General features: G+C 40.9%; 1 protein-coding gene across 2 annotated transcripts in view; it reads right to left on the reverse strand.

Moving 5' to 3' along the window:
* The window catches only part of NSF (N-ethylmaleimide sensitive factor, vesicle fusing ATPase), a 137,575-nt gene extending 113,841 nt beyond the window's left edge, over nt 1–23,734 (reverse strand). For both annotated transcript variants that reach the window (XM_037163648.2, XM_037163649.2), the window contains exons 1-3: nt 23,630–23,734; nt 3,472–3,557; nt 1,535–1,634 (exon numbers count right to left, since the gene is read on the reverse strand). In XM_037163648.2, the coding sequence (XP_037019543.1) occupies nt 1,535–1,634; nt 3,472–3,557; nt 23,630–23,641 (198 nt within the window). In that variant the 5' untranslated portion in view covers nt 23,642–23,734. The remainder of the gene's footprint in view (nt 1–1,534; nt 1,635–3,471; nt 3,558–23,629) is intronic.
* Nucleotides 23,735–24,392: the final 658 nt, after the last annotated feature.

Raw genomic sequence — 24,392 nt, forward strand, 5'->3', positions numbered from 1 at the left:
GGATTTGAGGGCAAACGCCCCCTCACATATACTGAAACCCAAGCAGGGATCCAAATAATCAGGTGGTGACAACTAGTGGTCGTGTACTAGCCAAAGGGTTTTCAGGCCTCTGCAGCCAGGCGTTGGCTTCTCCCTGCGTCGTAAGTGGTTGTACCAGCAACAATGCACAGAGGCAGGCCAGATGGTGCTGAGGCAGGAATTCGGGACTGGCTTGGAATATGTTCAAAATTAGTAATCACTGATAACACTGCAAAGAACAGTGAGAAAAATAATTTTTTGCTGAAAGTCAACAGTTTGTTTACCCATCTGAATATCGCAGGTTTTGTGGTGAATAGTGAAGAGGATGCTGAATTTTAAATTCATGCAACGTTAAGTTCTCTCCCTTCCAGCTTTCTCACCACAGGTCACGTCTCCCTCCTTCCTGCCCTTCACACCCCTCTTCTGCAACATCCCATCCCACCCACAGCCCACCTGAAACGCAGCAGCATGCTGGTTAAGCCCAGACTTGGGCTCACAGAGAAGCCACATTTAGCTTCTGTACTTCAGTCCCAAAGGTAACCTCAAAGGATGATAATAATAGTATCTTGGTATGAGGTTGTTTCCAGAATTAAATGAGTGAATAATGCAGAAGTACTTGGGCTCATACTTGGCCTACAGTAAATTCTGGAAAAAATTTTTCTAATAGTAGAAAGAAAAGGAGAAATAGTCAGAAACCCTGTTTCTAACCAGCATGTTCCCGAATGGAGCTAGGTGAAAGCTGACAAACCCTGGACTACCCCAAACCTCTGATCTATAGAAACAAATGTGAAAAGTGATCTTGGAAATGCACCCAAACAGGGAAAAGGGGACAGTGAGTGAAGATTTTCCATTAATTTCTGAGAGCTTCAGGAGATATTTAATAGTTCCCAAAATGAGTGTTTGATCTCTTTCCCTAAACCTCCAGAGGAGTAAATCAAGGCTTATTAGCATACTAGAAGCAGCCAGGGTTAGTATTTACAATGCTTATGGCTGTGGGAATAGCAGCATCAGCAAGATAAGGGAGAAAAGGACACAGACTGGTACTTGTGGTGCTCCTAAGGTTACGTACTACGTGCCTGGGGCAGCACTGGGTAATTTCCCTCTGAGAATCCACCAACAGCCATTACGGGAGTCCAGCAAGTGAGGTTGTAATTTGAGAGAACAATTGCTCGTATCATATTCGTTAGTTTGACATCACTGCATTTATGCCAATTTTACACTAAATGTTATTTTTATATCCTCTCTGTTACCCTGGGAGTTGACATTAAAGTAACTTGACACCTTATTCCATAGCTGATATTACTTTAGAATATTTTTAATTAGGAAAAATCAAGGCAATAAAAGGTAGACACAGTAAAATTGGCAATAAAGGATGTCTTTAAATTCCTTGGTATCACCTAGGTCTTTTTTCTTCGGTGTGCATCGTACAGTGACGGGGTGACTGACGCTTGCTTTAAATGAATGGATTCGGCTACGACTTTCAAGAATGGGAGAGAGTAAATCAACACGGAGTTACCTGAGGTAAGCTGAACGCAATGCTGCCTGGAACCACGGACGGGTGGGTCCTCAGTGTGAACGTGTACCTGTGGTTGGGAGAGGTCCTCACAACCACGTGCCTGAGAGACAGAAACACAGTCAGCACTCCGCGTCAGAGTGGGCAAACAACACCATTTCCACGTGTGCTGGTGTCCCACAGCCGAGACTCAGTGAGCGCCGGGTGGAAACACAGCCTTGCAGGAGAGTCCTGAAGGACCAGGACCACAGATTTCATTTCCAAAACTTCAGCAATTCAACATGCTTCCCACGCGTAAGGAGAATCCTGGGCCAGACGTGCATCAGACAGAACGGAGACCGGGTCCAAGAGAGCACACGCCACCCGACACATCGATTTCATTACGTTCCACGTTCCATAACACTGGTGACAGTAGTTTGCAGTCCTTAGTATTAATGAAAAACTAGACACATTTTTTCTCCTGAAAATCATTTCACCTCCAAGATCGAATAAAGGGGGGAGAATCGAAGACAGAAGAAGCAGGATATGACAGTCCAAAAAAAGGTTAGTTTTTAGGACAAGTATTTAAATCTCTTTGCAGACTTGCACAGGTGGAAACAAGTAACAACCCGTAAAACTAAAAAGATGGCAAGAATATTTTTCACAAAATATATCAGCTTTCATATAGATGTCAACATTTACTATTTCAAAACATTTTGTGCTAATTCACCCTGCTCAGAAATTACCCATAAACGGATAAAATCTAGTCGTTTCATAATATTCTCTTACCCAGAGAAACTACCAAGAACTGGGTGCGAGACAGAAGCTCCAAACTGTTACACACTTTCTTTTTTAAATTATCTTTTAGGATGCTATAATTTTTTAATACCAACGTCAATGTTTCTACGCATACCAGTTTGCCACCGGCGCACGAGCCCCACGTGGCTGCCGCACTGTCAGCAGCCCGGCTGTGAGCGCAGCGCGCGCCCGACACCTGGGGAAGAATTCCACACAAATTCTCGGACTATCTACACTCCAGTTTGTGTGTGGAGAGGTCTGCGGTCAACTTAGCATCACAGAAGTTTTAGAACTGAAAACAGTATCGATACGATCACACAGTACAGCCCTTCCTCCAAAGCTGACAACCAGAGATTACTACCAATTCTAACTCTGGGAAACTCACGTATTTCATAGAAAGCTTTAAAAAAAACACGCAAAGAAAGGTTCGGTTAAAACCCTGCTTCATTGTTCCTTATCTCCCTAGCCTGCCTTCCGGTGCCGCCCCTTCATCTCCTGACCTCTCCTGGCTTTGGAAGTATGCGATGGCACCCAAGTGCAGGGCCTTCAGAAGTTCTGGCAGTGGGTGACACGCATCAGTTAAAATAAATGACCAGGAAAAGTGCTTGTAAAGATCCTACATTTGTTGTGCCTCTCCCAATTTTCATGTCTCTTATAGTACCATAGTAGCGATGACCAAAATGGCAAACATGTCCTGAGGACTCAAATGTGCTAGGCACTGCTCTAAGTGCTGCATCCGTTTAACTCTTCACAAACACGCTGAGGAAGATATCACCCTCATCCCCATTTCACAGGTGAGCTCATCCACAGTCATCGCGCTCGCAACTGGCAGAGCCAGAACCCAAACTCAGATAACCGACTCCAGAGCCGAAAAACTAGTGACCACGCTATTCTCATATAACCAGTATGTTTAGTTCTGCTAAGAAAATCGATAATAAAATGAAAGTTGTAAAAAGCAATGCATGATTTTAAAAACATTATAGTTACAAAAATTTAACACAGTAAAGACTGAAATACATAACTCTCACCTCCATTTTTTAGGAATCACAAAATTCCTAGAGGAACACAAAATTATTCTTAAGTTTACTAAAAAATAAGGGCTCTCTAGAACTTTCTAAAATACCACTTAACAGGCTAGCAGAAAAACAAGGTTAAATACTCACTGGCCAGACTGGAAATCTTTTTCGTGCACAACTGCACAGTTGGTTAAAGACAATTCATCTGTAGGACATCTCGCAGCTTGCATACTCTGTAGAAATCAAGGGTTAGGAAAATAAAATGATCTTTTGTAAATGAGAAGAACAGTTTAAGCCTTCCTAGCCTCTGTGCTGCCCCACCTGTTGTAAACAACTGCTTTTGACCCCCAGCACTCCGTCATAAGGTAAGAGCAAATCCTTTCTTAGGAAAACGGTTCCTTCCTCATTCCACGTGCTCTGTGGGTGTGCTGGTCACAGTGCGCACAGCCACACAGAGTCTCGTTCCACCCGTGGGATGGCACACAGACCGGCGATGGAGGAAAGGCACCCTCCCGGACCTCACCACCACGTGGAGGAAGACTTCCTGCTCTGAGAGAGGATAAACTACCGCAGAGAAAGCAAAGGCAACACACACAGACAGACGCTTAGCAGCACAGACCTGACAACCAAGGTAAAGGTCTTGAGTCTTGAACATTGGTTCTAAGCTAAGAAATTCTCTTTTTTTGTTCAAGCTTATTTGAGTTGGGTTTCTACCTCTTCAAAGAGAAGAATTTTGACTGATTCAAACACAATGAAGTAAATTAAGAAATCTGATAAAGTGCATCATGAAAACTATCTTTTTTCCTTTACTCTTTTTTCAATTGTTGGGCAATTCCAGTTGTCCCCACCCCCCCATTACTCTCCCTCCCCCTGCCCACCCCCACCTCCCACATTCAGTCCTCTCCACCCCGCACTGCCTTTGTCGGTGGGTCCTTTACACATGTTCCCTGATGACCCTTCCCCTTTTAGCTCCGTTATTCCCCTCCCTGCTCCACTCCGGTCACTGTCATTTTGTTCTTTATTTCCATGTCTCTGGTTATATTTTGCTCATTCGTTTTGTTGATTAGGTTCCACTTAAAAGTGAGATCATATGGTATTGGCCTCACCACCTGGCCCATTTCACTTAGCATAACGCTCTCCAGCTCCATCCACGCTGCCACGTGGGGTAGGGGCTCCTTCTTCCTTTCTGCCGCGTAGTATTCCATCGTGTAAATGTGCCACAGTTTTTTGATCCCCTCACTTACTGATGGGCACTTCTGCTGTTTCCAGCACTTGGTTATTAAAAACTATCTTTTTAGCCCTGGCTGGCGTAGCTCAGTGGATTGAGCGTAGGCCTGCGAACCAGAGTATCTCAGTTCGATTCCCAATCAGGGCACATGCCTGGGTTGTGGGCCAGTTCCCAGCGGGGGACACACGAGAGGCAACTATGTATTGATGTTTCTCTCCATTCTTTCTCCTTCCCTTCCCCTCTCTCAAAAAATAAATAAATAAAAAATATTTTTAAAAAAAACAACAAAACTATCTTTCTATAAGAGATCCCAACTGGCTATGAACCGTATCTCCTGCAGACTGAGAAAACCATCTTCCAAATATCTCTCAACAAAGACAATTACAGGGTATATTTTTTAAAAACAGCAAATAACAATTTTTGATCAACAGACACTAGCTAGCAAAACATTCCTCCATATACAATATTTAACCAATAACCCTCCACCATTCCCTAAAGTTTCCTAGTTGGTAAAATATGACACCCATAGTCAGTTCATGACTGAAGTGCCCCTTCTTCAAGCCTCAAGCCAAAGCTGATTCTTTGCTCACAGCATCTGCAATTTGTTTCCCAAGCACAAACCTATAGAGGAAAACAAGTAACTTTTTGCCTCGCTTTTGTTTTAACTAAGGCACAGGTGGAAATGCAAGGCCTACAGGCCGAATGCGGCCTCCGCCCTGTTTTATCCGGCCCAGCACCTTGTCTCCACCTGGCAGTGGCACCGAGCCCTCGCTTACCTGTTAAGGAGCAGTTACATGTACACGTCCCTAAAATTACACTTGGCCCTTTGAAGGCAACTGTGAGGCGGATGAAAATGAGATTGATACCCCTGAACTAAGGGCCCGTTTCGATCTAGTGACCCCAGTGGTCTAGAGCAGTGGTCTCTGAGGTGGGAGTATGTGCAGCTGAAGGGTTTGCAAGATAACTGAAGGATCAAAATAAACTGGATTCAGAAACTGATCGTGAAATACTAGAATAATGAAGGAATAATGAAGCATCGCTTTGCTTTCCTTATTGTTAATAAATAAAAGAAAAAATAAGCATATATTTTTCATCTTTGGCTCACCCTTATTTCTTTTGGCATATGTTTTATTGTGTATATAAACTATAAATATATGTTATAAATATATATACACATGTGATACCAAGACCAACACATTTCCTTACTTAGGGGATGCATGGTAAACTGTTTGGAAATCACTAATTTAGAACAGGCGATGAATGAAGTCTAGCTTCATAAGTTTGCTTTCTGAATGAGACGGTATTCCTGCCCATGGTCGCAGCTGGGCCGGACACCTGACCAAAACGTGCCCAGCTTCTCCATTTCTCACCCACCCTGGGGATTCCTTCGCCTACAAAGCTCTTTCTTTCACAGCAGTCCTCCCGCGTCCATGTGTTGCCTTCAGCAGGTGCAGTTACCCATGGTCAACGGCAGTCCAAAACTATTACATGGAAAATTCCAGGAAAACAGTCCATAAGTTTTAAGTTGTATGCCACTCTGAGCAGCATGACGGGATCTTGTGCCGCCCCCTCCGGCCTGCCCAGGACCTGAATGGTTCCCGCTGCCCAGCACGTCCGCACCACACTTGCCACCTGCTCGTCAGACACTCCAGAGTTGTCTCAGTTCAGCTCACAGAGACCACATTCGCATCACTTTTATTACAGTCTATTGTTATAATTGTTTGTCTTATTATTAGTTACTGTTAATCTCTTACTGCACCTAGTTTATAAATTAAACTTTATCATGGGTGTGTTTGTATCGGGAAACACATAGTAGGTACAGGGTTTGGTACTATTTGCAGTTTCGGGCATCCACTCTGACCTTGCCTTCCCTACAAAACTGACAGGATAAACTTCTAGTGGAAGCACCTAACTGCATTTTTACCTTCCCGTCTGTTTACACGTGTGCATTCCATAAAAGACAGAGCGCTTCTCCAGAACTGAGGCTGTTCTGCCCAGTTTGCGGTTCCAGGGGCAGTACAGGGCCTGGCACACAGTGAGGGCTCATCAAACATGTGTGAATAAATGAACTTATGGACCAACACAAAGCGATCTCGACTGCAAAGTAGACAATTCAAAGAATGATGCATACAAAGGACATGTCAAGGTTATTTAGCAAGTGATATAACTTAATTATCTAGTAGCCCAAAATGGCAGAGAACTGATGCCAAAGTAATACAAAAATTACAAAACGCTGTTAACCTTTTCATTTGTAAACTTGTTTACTTGTCAAAGAGGTGGTGTCCTTCAAACAACAGTGAAAAAATCTTTAGAAGTCATCCATCTGGCCAACTAAAACAGATGCTGCGAGCAAAAGGCCTCCCTGCTGGAATCAGAAGCATCTGTGTCTTTATGGTAAAAGCCAAGCAGGGCGTCTCGTTTTCTCGTCACAATGTAAGTCCCCAAAATAGCGGCTGTTTACTTTCCACGGTAATGCCAAGGGAAAAGTCCCCAGTTTTTCTGATACTGACCTTGCCTCTAGGAAAGAATAATAAGAGCCCAGCCACTAGACCCATGCAGCTATTGAGAAATGAAAATACAAAAATGATGAGCAATTTTATATGAGTATAGTAATCTGAGCGACTAGAACATTTAGCTGTTGGAAGGCTGTAAAATGTTTTCACTAACAATTTAAAATGTAAGAAATTATTCATTCATTCCCACTCAGAAGAATGAAACTTTGGTGGAAGTGATTATATCACTATTTATTTGAGAGCTTAGAGAAGACCGAAAGAGAATTTGTTTCTCTTCCTTGAAAAATTGGGGATTTAACCAAGGACTCCTCTGGGTGATGTTATACAGCTTTTGAATTTAAGTGACATAATTTTATCCAAAGATTCACTTTAAAAACTGGATAAAGTATATTCTTTCCCATCCACTAAAGAATTTAGTGGGGCAAATTCAGCAGGAAAAAAACACAGTACCTGACTGGGAGAGCCGGTTACCCACTAACTTGCCGCTGCCCACGCTGCGGCAGTCCTGAGTCCAGTGGTTCTCCCTCTGTCTGGGGTGCTGCAGGCCTTGGGGACAGCTCTCCAGAGACACATAAATTCCCCACAGGAAAGGGATGTGGGAGGGAAAACATGAACTTGCCCCAGAGCCAGCTCAGCTGACAAGTCCCACTCAATGAGTATATTTCTTGTAAGACCATCTTTCCTGAAAAATAACACTTTAGAACTGCGTTGTTCAATAAAGTGAGCAACACACACATATGAAAAAATTAAAATGAATTAGAATTAAAAGTTCTTCACTTGCACTTGCCACGTTTCGAGCGGCACACGTGGCTCGTGGCTGTCGCTGCAATGGGTTTTGCTGGACGGTGCCAGAGCCAAGCAAGGGGCGGAAGGCCGTCAGCAACACCCATCTCCAGGCTTGTGGGTCGCTCTGGGCTATAGACTCCTATAATAATAATGTCTGTTAAAATGTTGAAGTCACGAGGGACTAGACATGATGGGGTAGAAATAAACTTTTTATGTCCTATAGTTCTCTCTCAAAGAGCCTCTAGAGAACCCTTCACATCATCCACCTCAGACCATTATCCAACTGTCCGCAGACATGAACCTCCTCACACCCCCAGGGCCTTAAACTTCCTTTACAAACTTAAAGATCAAAGCAGCTTCCCAGGCTGGTCTTTTGGGAAAGAAAAGAGAAGAGAACTGTAAAAGGCTGACAACATCAAATATTGGCAAAGATATGATGTGGTCAGTCAGAAGAAATGCAAACACAGAGCCACAGCTGCACACTAATGTTCGTAACAGCTTTATTCACGATAAACTCAAGATGGAAATAACACAAATGCCTACCAACAGGTGAATGGATAAACAAACCGCAGTGGAGTCCATATAAAGGAATAGTATCCAGCAATTAAAAAGAAACTAGCTACCTATATATACAACGTGGGTAAAATCAAATAATGCCAAATGACAGAAGACGGACGCAAATACAGAGGAGGCAAACCCTTGGCCTGTAGGTCTGGCCCCAACCCACCAGCCCTTTCCCCTGTGCGTCCTGGGTCACTGCTGTGCGTCCTGGGTCACTGCCAGCAGGCCTCTCTCCTCCTGGAGGCATGTCTGCCCCTCTCACAGTGACTTAAAAAGCAAAAATCCCTCAACTCACCTGTTACCTCAAATTATCAACCTTTTTCCTCTTCACTTCACAACAAAGCTTCTCAAGACTCCCTCTCTCGTCTCCCATTTTCTGCTCCTACAGCAGTCTTTCCCAACTACCATTCGAAATTTTGTCCAGCAACAACTCACCTCAACTGCTCTGTCTTCCAAGTCACCAATGACTTTCTCATTGCCAAGTGCAGTGGCGTCTCCCTCTCCACACATTTTGCTCTTTTGTTTCTCTCACTGTCCTCCGGCTCTCAGTTAACACCATCATTATCCTTCCAACTCACTCAAATTCACAATTTCAGAGTCACTCTTTCCCTCACCACCTAACCTCTTGCTCCACAGCGGGGGACAAGACCTAGTAATCTGCTCTACACTGTCACTTGCATTTGAGTCCTCCCTTCCACCTTCATGACTGCTGGTCTAGTTCAGACCATATTACCTCTCTCCTAAGAAATAAATAATAAATAGTAAAAAGTTAAAAACACAAACAACACCCCCCAATAACCTAATTGGTTTCCCTGACTCTAATTTCCTTTCTCCAATTCGGTCTTCTCTCTGCCACCAGACAAGACCTAGAATTAAAAATGTGATTTCTAAATAACAAAACCAAAACGCCTTAGCAGGATCTACCCTTGTTTTTCTGCATCATCTACCTCAGTGCCCCATCCTGACCCTATGTGCTTCATATTCCCAACTCCATGCCTTTGTTCACACTGTTCTTTTTGCTTAAACTCCCCGTTCCAAACCCCTTCCGCCTTACCCATCTTGCAAAGTCATGTATGAAACTCCCTGGTTCTGAGTAAGATTGAGTATCTCCTGTATTTCCTTTATTTGTGCTTCTTCAACAGTTTTCTCACTATTTATCAATATCTATCTATTGATAAATATCTATTACACTGTGTAGTTAAATATCATAATTCTAAGCTCCGGAATGCCTGTCCACCCAATATGTATTAGTTGAACGTTTTGTTGTTGATTTTAGAGAGAGGGAGGGACAGACAGAGAGAGAGAAACATCGATTTGTTGTTCCACATATTCATGCATTCATTGGTTGATTCTTGTATGTGGCCTGACCTGGGATCGAACCTGCAGCCTTGGCATATGGGAACAATGCTCTAACCAACTGAGCTATCCAGCCAGAGCAGTTGAACTTGCTATTAGCCTTTTCTGAAATATAGCTCTGCTATGGTCTGTGTCTTCCCAAAACTCCTATGTTGAAAACCTAGCACCCAAAGTAGTAACATTATAAGAGGTGGGGCCTTTTGGAGGTGATAAAGGCAGAACCTTAATGAGTGGGATTAGTGCCCTTGTCAAAGAGGCCCAGAGAGCTAGCTCACCCCTTCCATCAAGAGGGGACACAGCGAGACGTCTGTGACCCAGCAGAGGGCCCTCACTCCACCGTGCCGGCATCCTCAAAAACGTCCAGCCTCTGGAACCATGAAAAATACATTTCTGTTGTGTATAAGCAACCTAGTCTCAGGCATTTTGTTACAGCTTCCCAAACAGACTGACACAACGTAATTTTACGTATTAATACAGGGTGGGGCAAAAGTAGGTTTACGGTGTGAGCATGTGAAACTGAGTAAAACTATTATAATGATCATAACCTGCAAGTCTTTTTCCATATGAACTGTAAACCTACTTTTGCCACACCCTGTATACATACAATTCATTATTTTAAAATGTACACTCCAGTGCTTTTCTGTATATTCACTATGTAGCACAATCATCACCACAAATTCCAGAACATTTCTAGCACTCAAAAAAGAAACCGGGTACCTATTAGCGGTTAGTCCCAATTCCTGACTCCTTTCATGCCCTGGCAACCACTAATCTACTTCCTGCCTCTCTGGATTTGCCTGTTCTGGGCATTTCATATAAATACAATCTTATGATCTGTTCTCTTTCTGACTGGCTTCTTTCACGTAGCATAAAGTTGTAGCATGTGACAGTACTTCATTCCTTTTCATGGCTGGATCATATTCCACTGCATGGATACATCATATGTGTTCATTCATCAGCTGATGGACACTGGAGTCCCACTCTGTGGTTATTACCAATAATGATGCTATGAATATCCATGTACAAGTTTATATATGAACATGTATTTTCAACTCTCTTGGTTATATACCTACGAGTAGAACCGTTGGGTCAACCTAAGTTTGTGAAGAACTGCCACACTGTTTCCCACAGTGGCTGCCCCATTCCACGTCCCCAGCAGCAGTGAGGGAGGGGGCCCTTCGCTCTGCACTGTCACGGCTTCCTCCACTGCAGCACACGACCGGGAGTCCCGTTGTATCGCACTGCGGTTTTGATGTGCATTTCCCTAGTGACTGTAACATTAAGCATCTTCTCAAGTGCTCGTTAGTTGCCCATCTTTTCTGGAAAAACGTCTGTTCAAATCCTTTGTCCATTTTAAAAGCGGGTTGTTTTTTTTTATTGTTGAGCTGTAAGGGTTCTTTATGTATTCTGGATACTAGACCTTACCAGACACATATAATTTGCAAATATTTTCTTTCATTTTGTGGGCTGTCTTTTCCCTTTCTTGATAGGATCCTTTGATACATGAAAGTGTTAAATTATGATGAAGTCCAATTTATCCACTTGTTCTTGGGTTGCTTATATATTGTGTAACTAAAAAAAATCACTGTTTAATCCAAGGTTGTATGGATTTTCACATGTTTCCTTCTAAGAATTCTATAGATTTAGATCTTTAACCCATTCTGAGTTAATTGGTGTGTTAGGTGTAAGACAGGGGTCTGAATTCATTCTTTTGCATGTAGATATCCAGTTGTTCCAGCATCATTTGTTAGAAAAAATTTTCCCCCCATGGAACGACCTTGGCACCCTGTTGAAAATCGGTAGATCGTTAAGTGTACGGGTTTATCTGTGAACTTTCAATTCTATTCCACTGGTTTATATGACTGTCCTCATGCCACTGCCACAACATCTTGGTTACTCCAGCTTTGTAGTAAGTTTTGTAATTAGAAAGTGTGTCCTTCAACTTTGTTCTTCTTCTCCAAGATTGCTGTGGCTAAAATGGCTTTGCAATTCTATCAGAAATTTAGAATCAGCTTGTTCATTTCTGGAAAAAACAGTTGGGAATTTTCATAGGCGTTGCATTGAATTTATTGATCAAGTTGGGGAGTAGTCATATATTAACAATATTATATCTTACAATCCATGAACACATTTTTCCATTTATTTAGAGCTTTAATTTCTTCAGCATGCTTTATAGTTTTCAGTGTATAAGTCTTGCACTTCCTTGGTTAAATTTATTTCTATCTTATTCTTTTGATGCTATTGTAAATTAAACTGCTTTCTTAATTTCATTTCCAGATGTTCACTGCTAGTGTGTAGAAATGCACTTATTTTTGTATATGGGACTTGTATCCTACAACTTTGCTGGATTCATTTATTAGCTCTAACAGTTTTTTCCAGTGAATTCTTTAGAATTTTCTATATACAAGGTCATATCATCCAAAAATAATTTTATTTCTTTTCAATCTGAATGTCTTTTTCTTGCTTAACTGCCCTACCTAGAACCTCCAACAGATTGCTGAACTGGAGTGGTGAGAGCAGACATCTTCATCTTGTCCTTGATCTTCAAGGGAAAGTTTTCAGTGTTCACCAGTAAGTAAGATGTTAGCTGTGGATTTTTCTGTTAGTTGAACTAAATTTTCTGAACAACTCATAAGGTTGCTCTGAGCATCTAGTGAGAAAAGATCTGTGAAGGTGTTTTCAAAACTGTAAAATACCATTCAATTTCAAATATTCTTATTTAGTAACTTAGTGCTCTTACTCAGAAAAGTTTACTCCAAATGTTGTTAAAGAAATTAAAACAATGTTTATGAAGCTTTTAAAAAATTCCCAACATCCTGGTGAAAATTTGCCACCAATGTTCCTTTGAAGGGTGAAGAGGAAAAGAAGAATCTTTGGAGAAGGAATCAGAACTAAGACCCAAAGTCTAGAGCCTCTCCCAGTCCCAACCCCTATGTGTCATACCTAAGGACTCTTTCCTTAGCAAGACACAGGGCATTGCATGTCGGGAGAGCAGAAAGGGAAGGTATAAGACAGGTGAGAAGCAAGAGGCAGCATGGTACAAAGGAAAGAACACAAGGTTTAATGGAAAAGTTAGCTGTGACTCTAGTTGTTCAGAAGCAAATAAAAAAAAAATGAAGACACCTGCCACTTAGATCGAATAAACTTCACATCTTCAAAGCTACAAAATCTATTGACTTACACCTATAAGTCTGTACTATACTTACCTAAATTGCTTATGTTCATCTGAGTCACAATTAAAAACGATATACTAATAATTCATGATGGTTAGTGCTCATGCCATAATATTGACAAGTTTCTCAACAACTTAACAAATTCAGCTCAAAAATAAGCATAATATACTGGCATTATTTATAATGTTATTATCTACAAGTAATTATTCACCAATAACTGAGTCAAAATTGGTTGCTAGAAGGTAAAAAGGAATTACTAGCCTAATTCTACTCAGTGGAATGCATAGTTAACATGTATTGACAATGTCCCAGAACTATGCTCCGTGTATATGCTCGAAATACAATGTTGGGGCATTATAGATATACATTAACAATGAAGTGGTGGTTACTTTTTACAGCTTTTGAATACCAAATAAGAATAAAATATTTCTTAAGGTGTGTAAGATATAAAACACCATGAAACAAACACCATGTAGCTACCACCCAGTTTAAGAAAAAGAACATTACCATTTCTTTAATTCAACTTTTTATTAAAGAAAAACATACATTCAGAAAAGTACATACATTGTAAGTGTTTGGCTCAATGAATTTCTAGGAAGTGAACACGCCCAAGGTAACCAGCACCCAGCACAAGAGAGCCATTGACCGAATTCCATACTGCCCTTCACCCACAGCCACAGAGAAGCACTATCTCATTTCTATCACCACAGAGAAGCGAGAGATTCATTTTTGCCTGTTTTTGAAAACTTTATGCAAATGGAACCATACATCATGTACTATTTTGTGTCTGACTTCCACCCCTCAATATTATGATACTCATCTATGTTGTTACATGTGGCAATAGTTCATTCATTTTCATTCCTTCCTGTAGTATATAATTACATGAGTATACCACCACCATTTATCCATTTAAGTTGCTTCTAATTTTATTATGAATACTGTTGTTATTAACATGTGTGTACATGTCTTCTGAATAATATATGTATTTCTTTTTAATACATTCCCACCTCACCCTACCCAGCCTCCAGTAGAATTGAGGGGACATAAACATACATGGCACATGTTCAGCTTTAGGGAGTTCTGCCTAAGGTATACAGTGTGGTGTTTTGATATAAGTGTACGTTGTATGATGATAACTACAATCAAGTTACAGAGTTACCATTCTGTGTGTGGGTGTGTGGTGAGAACACTTACAATCTATTCGTCAGCAAATTTCAAGTATACATTAACTATAGTTAGCATTTTAAATTGTTCCTATGGGAAGGTCAGAAAGGGTACAACATCTACTATACTGCAAGAAATAGCTAAGCCTTCTTAAATGTCTGAAAATTGGATATAGAAGGTATTGAAGGGAAGAAAAGACAGTAACTGGAAATCTAGAAATAAGTTGGAGTATACTTTGGAAAGAAATCTGGAAAAAATATCTCCAATAATTTATAAGGAACTAAATGGGAGAGCTCAAAATACTGCACAGTTCTCAACTTCAGCATACGTCAGAATCGCCTGGAGAACTCTTAAAAGAGACAGCAGGGCCCTCCCCCTGCAGAGCTTTGAATTTAATTGGCCTGGGGAGGGCCAGAGAATCTGCATTTTGAACAAGTTCTCAGGTGATACTAACTGGCTGGTCTGCAGTCTCCACTTTGAGAAATTATTGTACTAATTAAGAAGAAATAAACTTCATAGAAACAGAAATACAGGTTCACTTCCTTCTACAACAGAGAGAAAATATGTGGAAAAGTGGCTTGGGTAATACTTTTGGGCCAGTTTCATCATTTAACTTGGTAAATATAATTACGTTTATTTTGATGCTTGATAAGTAGTAAATTGATTAGAAGGCCACACACACAAAAAATAGTTATCAGACTCTATCTGTGGGTGAAGGAAAGACTGTATCTGAGTCCAATAGCTGTTTAAAGTTTTATCTACACTATCTTATTAATGACTTACATAACAGAATAAACACCAGTGGAGTATTCAATATCTTGGCAGAGAATATAACATTAACATTCAAATTACAGACATTGTCCAAATGATTATTTATTAAAGTATTCAGAAATACATGTTCATCCATGAATTCAAAGATCATTAACACTTCCATGATTGGTTCTGTTCAAACAGTGGGAATTAAATCTGCTCTCCTCACAAAATTTTGTTAATGTTATTCTCTAGGAGAAAAGTAACTAGGATAACTACACATTTTAAATCCCCTAACAAAGATTTTCTTTTGAAGATCAAGAATTAGTGATCATCACTATTTTCATTGCATGTCCGACCAAGAAAATGTCTGTTCACATGCACATCACACTAAAAACACCTCACAGTTAAAAAAACAACCCACCAGTGTAACTCCACTCTTTATTATTTAGTGATTTTAAAAATAAGTAAATGTTGGATTTAAAAAATCACAGGTTTGCCCTGGCTGGTGTGGCTCAGTGGATAGAGCTCAGGCTGTGAACCAGGGGCTCGCAGGTTTGATTCCCAGTCGGGGCACATGCCTGAGTTGCAGGCCAGGTCCCCAATGCAAGCCATGTGAGAGGCAGCCACACACTGATGTTTCTTTCCCTCTCTTTCTCCCTCCCTTCCCTTCTCTCTAAATAAATAAATAAGTAAAATCTTTTAAAAAATGACAGGTTATTTTTTATCTTAAATTAATAATTTCCCCATTTTATCCATTACCAAAGATCTACATGGTGAGTGCAAAATACATCAGAAGTTAGCACTTCATTCTGAATTTAGCAAAAGACTAAAATACCCTGCATTACTCACAAACAGCTGATGCAAACGCATTTGGTTTCAAATCTATAGAGCACAAAGCTGTGGCAAATTATTAGCACTTTTTGGCTTAATGTAAAAAAAAAAAGTAGGTCAAAATCAATAATAATAGATAAAGATAAATTAAATTTAAAGATAAAGATAATTTTTTTAAAGAGGAAGGAGTAAGCTGCTCCTAAAATTCTTATGAAAAAGGGCCAAGAAATGTCAAATGAAGAAAAATAAGGAGGGAGCAAGACTAATTTTGAATCCATGGTGATTGTACAGCATCGGAAATACAGACAATAACACTGTAATAACTGTGTGGTGCCAGGTGGGCACTGCAAATATCGCGGGGACCACTTTGTAAAGTATATGATTGTCCAACCACCTGAAACTAATACAAAATAATACTGAATGTAACCTGTAATTAAAAAATACGTTTTAAAGCTATGGTAATTAGAGCAGCGGTTTGGTAAACATATGGATAAACAGAAGAATGAGACAGAACGGCATCCAGACAGATTGGATATGAAACAGAGTTAGCACGCAGTTCCGTGGGGGAAAGGACAGACTCAGTAAGTGATATTGGGACACATGATTCTGCATACAGAAAAGATAAAATCAGCTCCTAATTCACACCAAACACAAAAATAAATTCCGGGTGAATTAAACACCAGAATGTGACAAGCAAACTTTTAAACTTTTTAGAAAAAAATCTTTCTGACTTCAATGTGTGAAAAAAGGATACTAATCATAGTATACTTTATGCTAATCTTTAAAAACATACTAATTATAGAGGGGAAAAATAGGTAATTGTAACTGTAATACAATTTAAATATAAATCTATAAATGTAAAATAATCACCACGGTCTGAGAGAAGCTATTTGCAACTAACAAAGGATGAGAATCCAAGCAACCCTTATGCCCCACAAAATGAAAAACTCTACAAATCAGTTTTTTAAAAATGCTAATAGCTCAAATGGGCAAAGGACATACAAAGGTAATTTACAGAACAGGAAATCCGAAAGATCAATATGAAAAATGCTTAATTTCACTAGTAACCAGAAAAAAATGCAAATTTAAACAACAGGATTGTTTTACACCTATCATACTGTATAAATTAAAATGTCACCCTGGCTGGTGTGGCTCAGTGGATTGAGCACCGGCCTGAGAATCAAAGGGTCGCTGGTTTGATTCCCAGTCAGGGCACATGCCTGGACTGCAGGCCAGGTCCTCACCTGGGGATGTGTGAGAGGCAACCACACACTGATGTTTCTCTCCCCCTCTTTAAAACTAAATAATAAATAAAATCTTTAAAAAAATAAAATGTCTGTAATACTAAGTGCTGGGGAGGACATAAGTAACAGAAACTCCTATACTGCTGGCAAGAATGCATATGTGTATGTCTCTGGGCATACATCCTAAAGAAACTCTTATATACATACATTAAGAGACATGTACAGGAATGTGCACTCTAGAAAAATAAACTCTGAAACCATCTAAATTTTCCTCTGCTGAGGCAACAGATCATTGTGGTGGATTCACAGAACAGAATGGGACACAGGAGTTAAACAGAATTAACTGGCTCTCTCTGTATCAATGTGACTAACTCTCAAGTGTCCTTCTATGTGAAAAGATGCAGGTTGCAGAAGGAAATACAGAGTATCACACCACTATGTACATTTTATATACACACAAAATATATTTTTACGGGCACACACATGCGTAGACATAAAGGGGACAGATCTATACCGACTTTCGGACAGCGGCTATTTCTGGGAAAGGTTTAGTGGAACAGAAGGGATACATAGGGTCCACAGGAAGGACGGAGGGAGGGAGGAATCAGACACAGTGAACATTTCAGATTTCTTCCCAGTCAACTGATATGAAATGAAAGTAAATTTCATATTACTTATTTGATGAAAGAATCAAATTAAATCCAGAAAATAACAGGTTCTAAAAGAAAGAAAAAAAGAAGGGATACAAAGGGAATTCAATTAGAATTGTAATGTTTAATTTCTAAAGATTTAAAAATCTAAAGCAAATATCAAAGCATCTTAACACTTAAATCTGGATAGTGAGCACAAGGATAGATATGTTATATCATTTTCCATACTCAGCATGTTTGAAATCTCTTAAAATGTATATAAAGTGTACTTCTCTAAAATGCACAGAACTTATAGAAACAGTTATGGTCACATGAGGAATATTTAGTTTTCATCATAACCAAGTAGGTTAGACATTAGAGATTAAATCACTAGAAAACGGAAGGCCATGTGAGTTAGGCCTCAGAGCCCATCCGAAGACATTAATCCTGGAGTATGAAAAGGGATCTTGTTAAGAGACTACTGTCTAAAATGCCTGGGGTGTGGACCCTTAAGAACAGCATTATTGCAAGTTTCTAGGGTACTGTCAATACAGACGTTTGCAGAGGTTACTGTTCTGCCAATTCAGGAATTTTCAACAGTAGAACAATAAATATATTTTCACCTTATACCTTTGCACCTTGATTTAAATACTTGGAAAAAAAAGAACACATCCATCTTAAGCACAAATTCCTCTGGGATTCAGAAAGAAGCAGCTTTTTAATAGTAATAGTTCAATTTTTTCTAAAATGTAGAGCACTTGAAGATAGTTTTTAAAATCTCCACCACTAAAGTAATATACAGGGTCCGGCAGAAGTGACTCCACTGAGCGTGGCTGGTACATGAACGTCTTACACGAGATGGACAGCAATTTGAACATGTCGCCTAAAACGTCCTATAGTGTGCTTGAGTGTGATATTGTTATGTTACAGAGTTACGGGCTTATGATTTTGTAGTAAAAGATTTGGTATAGATTACCAGCTCATACAAAAGGGGCATTATTTGTGCCGGACCCTGTATAAAAGCAATAACTATTGCATATAAGATTGCAGCAAGTTGATACACTTTGGATAGCAAAACACTGATTTAGAGAATGGGACTGTGAAACATTTTATATTCTTTGTTTTGACTTGTGGTATTGTACATGAGCTATCTCCAACTTATAACTTGTGCTCTAAAACTTCACTCAAAGGTTAGTTATTTGGTAAAGATATCATTCACCCATAAAGTGTAAGTGGGTAGGTTTCTGGACTAGGCTACAAAAACTTCTTCAAAATACTAACTGATACTAATAACTAACCTGTGTGGTCAAACTGTTGGTCTAGGTAAATTTTACCTCTAGCATCTTTCTATACACCTTTCGACTCCTAAGCGAGTTCTCTCCCTTAGAGGCCCATTTAACATTCATCATCCTCTATTTCTTCACAACAAGTCATCTCAACTAGGTAAGGAAGAAAGTGATCCCCTGGTTTATTTGCATTAATGTATGTATATTTTTAGAAAGAACTTCTGGATCTCCGGTAAGCGAAATTTCTGGCAATTTGAAAAGACGATTACAAAGAAGCTCAGGCAATGGGAAAAGCCTTTCTTCTCCTCTCTTCTTTTTTTTCAGTAGTGGGGTGGTGGTGGTAATATAAGAGGCCTAGAAAGCAACACCACATAGAGCAGCTTTACTAAGAAGCCTGGCCTTACCTAGGGGCAGCTCTCCTACACCATTAAGGCTGTGTTTCAGAGTCTGTCTTTACTTCTGATTCCATGACTCCAGAGCATGAGAATTCTAAAAGATGCTGTGCAGACCTGGGGCTGTAGTAACTGCCTGAATGTGGAGCTCATCTTAAAGTGCCCATGTTCAACGTGAGTAGTAATAATTATACCTTTAGAATCTGCGTTATTAGTAGCAAAAATTTAAAATAGCTGAGAGAACTTATTACTTAATTCAACATTTTTGAAAGGCTAAAAGAAACCAGATAAATTTAAGTCAACTGATCATTTTATTATAAAATATATCCAATTTATCATTCTACATTTTTCTTATATAATAAATATACTAGAACAATAATGACAAAAATTCTTTTCTTTTAGGTTCTTTTTTCAGATTAGGGACTTTAAGATATTCTAGGGATTAATCAAGTTCTCATGTCCTCAATGCTGTATCATCACACATTTTATCCTGCAGCCCATTTCCCAGAAGAACTAAATACGATGCTTTCTGTTCCGGCCAGAAAAAGCAAAGGACAAGATACATCACAGGCAAGTAATGCTATTAAGGCAAAAACCAGCGATACAGTGTTACAGCAACACACAACACACACACAGAAGTTCGACGACATAGTGAATATAACTGCCATTTACAGGATGATGCTGGAATGCCAAAATTAACTAAACTAAGCAAAAGCAATAATTCAAAATACCTTTTTCTCCCACAAAACAGAAATACAGAATCCATAAGAATATTACAAGGCTGACTCTCTATTTGCTAAACACTGACAGGTCCTTACTAGAAAAGTATAGCTATCAGAAGAAATAAGACAATGGGAAATGGACCAAAGGTGTTCGAATTTTCCAAAAAACTGTGGTTTTTGAAAATTAAACTTTGACAGCAATCTCCAAAAAGTTCTAGGTAAAATAAATTACCAAAAGTGCACTGATGTGTGTCAGCCTAGCAGAGGGTCTCTAACAGCATGGTCAAGGGCTATTCCAAGGACCTTTTATCAAGGACGCGAATGTAGACATGGGAATCACTACTATTAAACTAGAAGAGAGAGCTACTATGTTTCATAACAGGAAAGAATTAAAACTCAAGAAGACCTTCAACAAGTAGCAGATACGCCCTGACCTAAAACAATGAATTGTAAAGGGGATAAATGTAAGGCCTTACATTTTGGTTCAAGCAAACAACTGTACAATACCTAGAATAGGGGAGGGGGTGCTGATTTTAAAAAACATTAGAGTTTTAGTGGGACTATAAGCTCAGTATGAGCCAAAAGTTGTGATTTACTGGAGAAAAAAAGCAAACTCAATTTTACCCTGTATTAATAGTAGTACTGTACAGCTCAAGAGAACATACATAGTTCAAGTATATTCTTCACTGATCACTATGTTGCACGCAGCACATTTGAGAAGAAACAGTGACATGACAGAGTGTTTCAGAAGGAAGGTGACCTACAAGATGAAGGGTTTGGAACATAGGATATTGGAGGAATTGGGGATGGTTAACTTGCAAAAGAGAAAATCTGAGGAACCATGTAAACTGTCTTCAAGTATCTGAACAGCTATCATATGAAAAAGAAATAGTTTAGCTCTATGTAGCTCTAAATGGCACAAATAATATTTAGGCCTATAATTTACATGGAACTCCATATAAAGAAAGATCTTTTTAACAGGGCAGTAAAATGGGCTAGCTTTTTGACGATGCACCCTCTATCCCTAGTATATTCACAGTGAAATTAAATTCACATTTTAAAAAATATGTATTGAGCACCTAGGTCCCAGATAGTGTGCAAAGCACAGATGATGATAATGAGTAAAAACCAAACGTAGTCTTAATGGAAGGTAAAGTCTAATGGGAGAGGCAAACAATCACACTGATAAATTTAAAATAACAAACAGATAAATCTCCAAGGAAAGGAATACAGTTCCTCAAGAGCATACAGCAAAGGATCAAGACCGGAAGTGTGGGGTTGGAACAGACTTCCTTTGAGGGCCTGAGCCATCTGAGTGGGAGGGAAATGGCTGGGAGCACAACCTGAGGAAGAAAGGGAACAGCACCTGCAAAGACCTTGTGGTGAGAGAAACCACTGTAGGCTCAAAGGACTGAAAGGTTTATATAACCTGAGCATACAGAGTGCGGAGGGTAGTGGAGAGAAACAGGAGCAGAACCACAAAAGACCTTACAGGCCTAGTTACAGATGTGGTCTTCTCCCAAGAGTAATGAGATGCCATCAAGGGCGGGGTTGAATGGGCACAGAAGGAACCAATCAGTGTGGAGAATGACATGAGGAGACCACTTCAGAGCTTGCTGCAACAGTTTAGACTAGAAATGACAGTAGTTTGGGAAAAGGAGGTGAAAACTGAAGATGTTGGAGAGGTGGGCAGATTGAAGAGATTTATAGGGTGTTAAAATGACAGAACCCGTATGACCAGTCCAGTGGGTGATTTGGGTATAGTGTACAGCAGCAATGCCCCAAGCCACATTCTTTGGTCCTAATACATTGGGGGGGGGGCAGATAGAACTCGATCGGTTTGAAGGATGTGGTGAAAGAGAATAGGTATAAAGGATGACATCCATACCCCACCCCAGGTTTTTAGCCTATGTAAATGCATGCATGGTAGTGCCTCTCCCTGAAGTTGGAAACACAGGAAAAGTACTAATTGGTGGGCAAAGATGGTGGGTTTGCATTTCAACAAGTTCAATTTGAGGTGCCTAGTTTTGAATAGCTAGTTTGACATACTGATCTGGAACTTAAAAAACGGGTCTAGACTGGGAATACAATATTGAAAATCACTGACATATAGATAGAATTTGAACCTGTTGGCTTAGAAGAAACTGTCCAAGGAGAAAACAGAGAGTGAGAAGAGAGCCTTGAGGAATATATGCACTGAATAACAGGGCAGAGGAGGGTGAGTCTGCAAAAGCAAGGTATGAGTAAAAACAGAAGCAAGGCTTCATAGAAGCCACAAGAAGAGCGTTTGCCATGAAAGAGGCAATGGTCAATCAACAATGCCACATGCTTTTGAGACATGAAGCAAGAGAAGAAATAAAAAATGTCAGTTAAGTTTAGGGACACATTTCAGTGGAATGACACAGCCAGAATCTGACTGCTGTGGGTTGAGGGGTAAGCAGGTGATAAAAAATGGGAGACAATAAATGCCGACAATTCTACTCACGATTTCTGGCTGTAAAGTGGAAAGAGAAAAGGTGACAGGTGTGGAGTGGAGGGAGGGTTTGTTTTGAGATAGGAGAGCTTGAGTATTTTAAAATGGGGTTCCTGGGGTTGGAAAGACAGAATCTGAAACATAGGTGGACAGAGTAGCCACAGATAAAAAGGAGAGGCTATAGGGAAAAGGAAGAGAAAGAGAGAATTAAATGACCTTTACAGTCATGACAACCCCATGACGATTTGTTTAAGATAGGACATTTGCATGTGTGCTTAAGTCTATGCAAACATTCAAATATTCTAGCAAAAATAATCAGGGGATAGCACATCCTTATCCCCTAATGACGCAGTTAATGTTCCCAGGTTTATGATCAGTGTAATCTCTGGGCAGGATCCATCCCTCGGAAAGCTTACAGCTCAACGCACTCTGCAATACAGCACAGAACCAGCCCTACCTCCCCTCGCCAAACCCATACTACACTGCGATCTTAGAGGTTAGAGGAGGAAGTAAAATTAAAAACCCTGAAACTACAACACATTCTGCTGCATTGGACGCGACTACAGTCATAAAAGCAAAATGCGATACCCCAAACCCCCTGACCAAGCTTAAGACATTCACGCTAAAGACACTGCATGATCCAGCAGTGACGGGTCCCCCACACAGCTGGGGTTTAACACTAGTCATTTGCACTCCTTCCTCCTTTCCCAAGACCCTTCACTATGAAGAACCAGAAATGGGTTCCTAATGACCCTTCCCACAGCTCTCGTCCCAATGCAGCACACGGATCCTCCGCAGTTACTCCAGAGGCTGCACCTAATAAGCCCTCGCAAGGGGGTGCGGAGAACCCCCCAGAGTCCATCAGACGGGGATGGGACGGCCACAACCCTGCGGCTGCCTTCAGGGGCAAGGGGTACAGCCCCAAAGTATGGCAAAGGGGACTTAAAGGAGACCCAGGAAACCCTGGAAGCCAGGGGCTCACCTCCCCTCGAGCTTTCTTAGGGGGATGGAGTCTGAGAAGGGCTATTCCCCTGCCACTGCTCCCCTTTCTCTCAAGCCTTGCTCTGGCCTGCTGCCCTCTCCAATGCCCCATTTGCTCAGACCCATTTGCCCACCCCTGGGCCGTCCGGACATCGGAGTGCCGGCAAGCCCAGCACCCCCGCCTTGAGCTGCAGTTCCCGGACCGGCACTCACCCGGCCCGCCATCTTCGCGGACACGTCCAGCTCCTAGGATCCTCCTGGGCGCTTAGCAGAGCCCGCCCCCGCCGAGCGCGCCCCCGTCTGCCACGCGCCCTCGCGCAGGCGCGCAGCCACCTTGAGGCCGTGCCCGCGCCTGAGCGCGCCCCCGGCGCCCCCGGAGTTCCCACCCCGCAGGGCGCGCGCGGACCTGTGGGCTACTGTGGGAGGGCGGGGCGCGGGCGCCATTTTGAATTTCAGATTATTGGGGAGCGTTGAAGGTTCGTTGACTGTATTTCTAGAGTGTGCGTGTCCGCCAGTGAGCTTCTGCAGGGCTTTTCTTAATCTCATCACAGCTGGCGGAGTGCGCCGAACTCTGCAGCAAGGTTTTTGAGGCTTTCGTCACCGAGCCCCTGCTTATCGTTTTGACAGCTGCACTTTGCCCTTTAATGGCCTTTAGTTTGGAACTTCTAGACCCTCTGAAATGTGGAAATGTATACCAGCGTGGGTTCTAGTCCTACCCAGGACAGCTGCACTTTGCCCTTTAATGGCCTTTAGCTTGGAACTTCTAGACCCACTGAAATGTGGAAATGTATCCCAGCGTGGGTTCTAGTCCTACCCAGAGAAGATCACTAATGAGAAGATCAAGTTCTGCGTGAATTCAGGCTTTTCTCTGTAACCTGACTTGTTTTCCTAGCTCCTGGAAGTTGGCATTTATTTTTAGCTTATGTGTAGCCTGAAAAACGAAAGTTAATATTTTCTTCTAATTTAAAAGTGAATT

This window comes from Artibeus jamaicensis, unplaced genomic scaffold (genome assembly GCF_021234435.1).
Source record: "Artibeus jamaicensis isolate MK-2021 breed Jamaican fruit bat unplaced genomic scaffold, CSHL_Jam_final contig_1998, whole genome shotgun sequence".
Classification (NCBI taxonomy): Eukaryota; Metazoa; Chordata; class Mammalia; order Chiroptera; family Phyllostomidae; genus Artibeus; species Artibeus jamaicensis.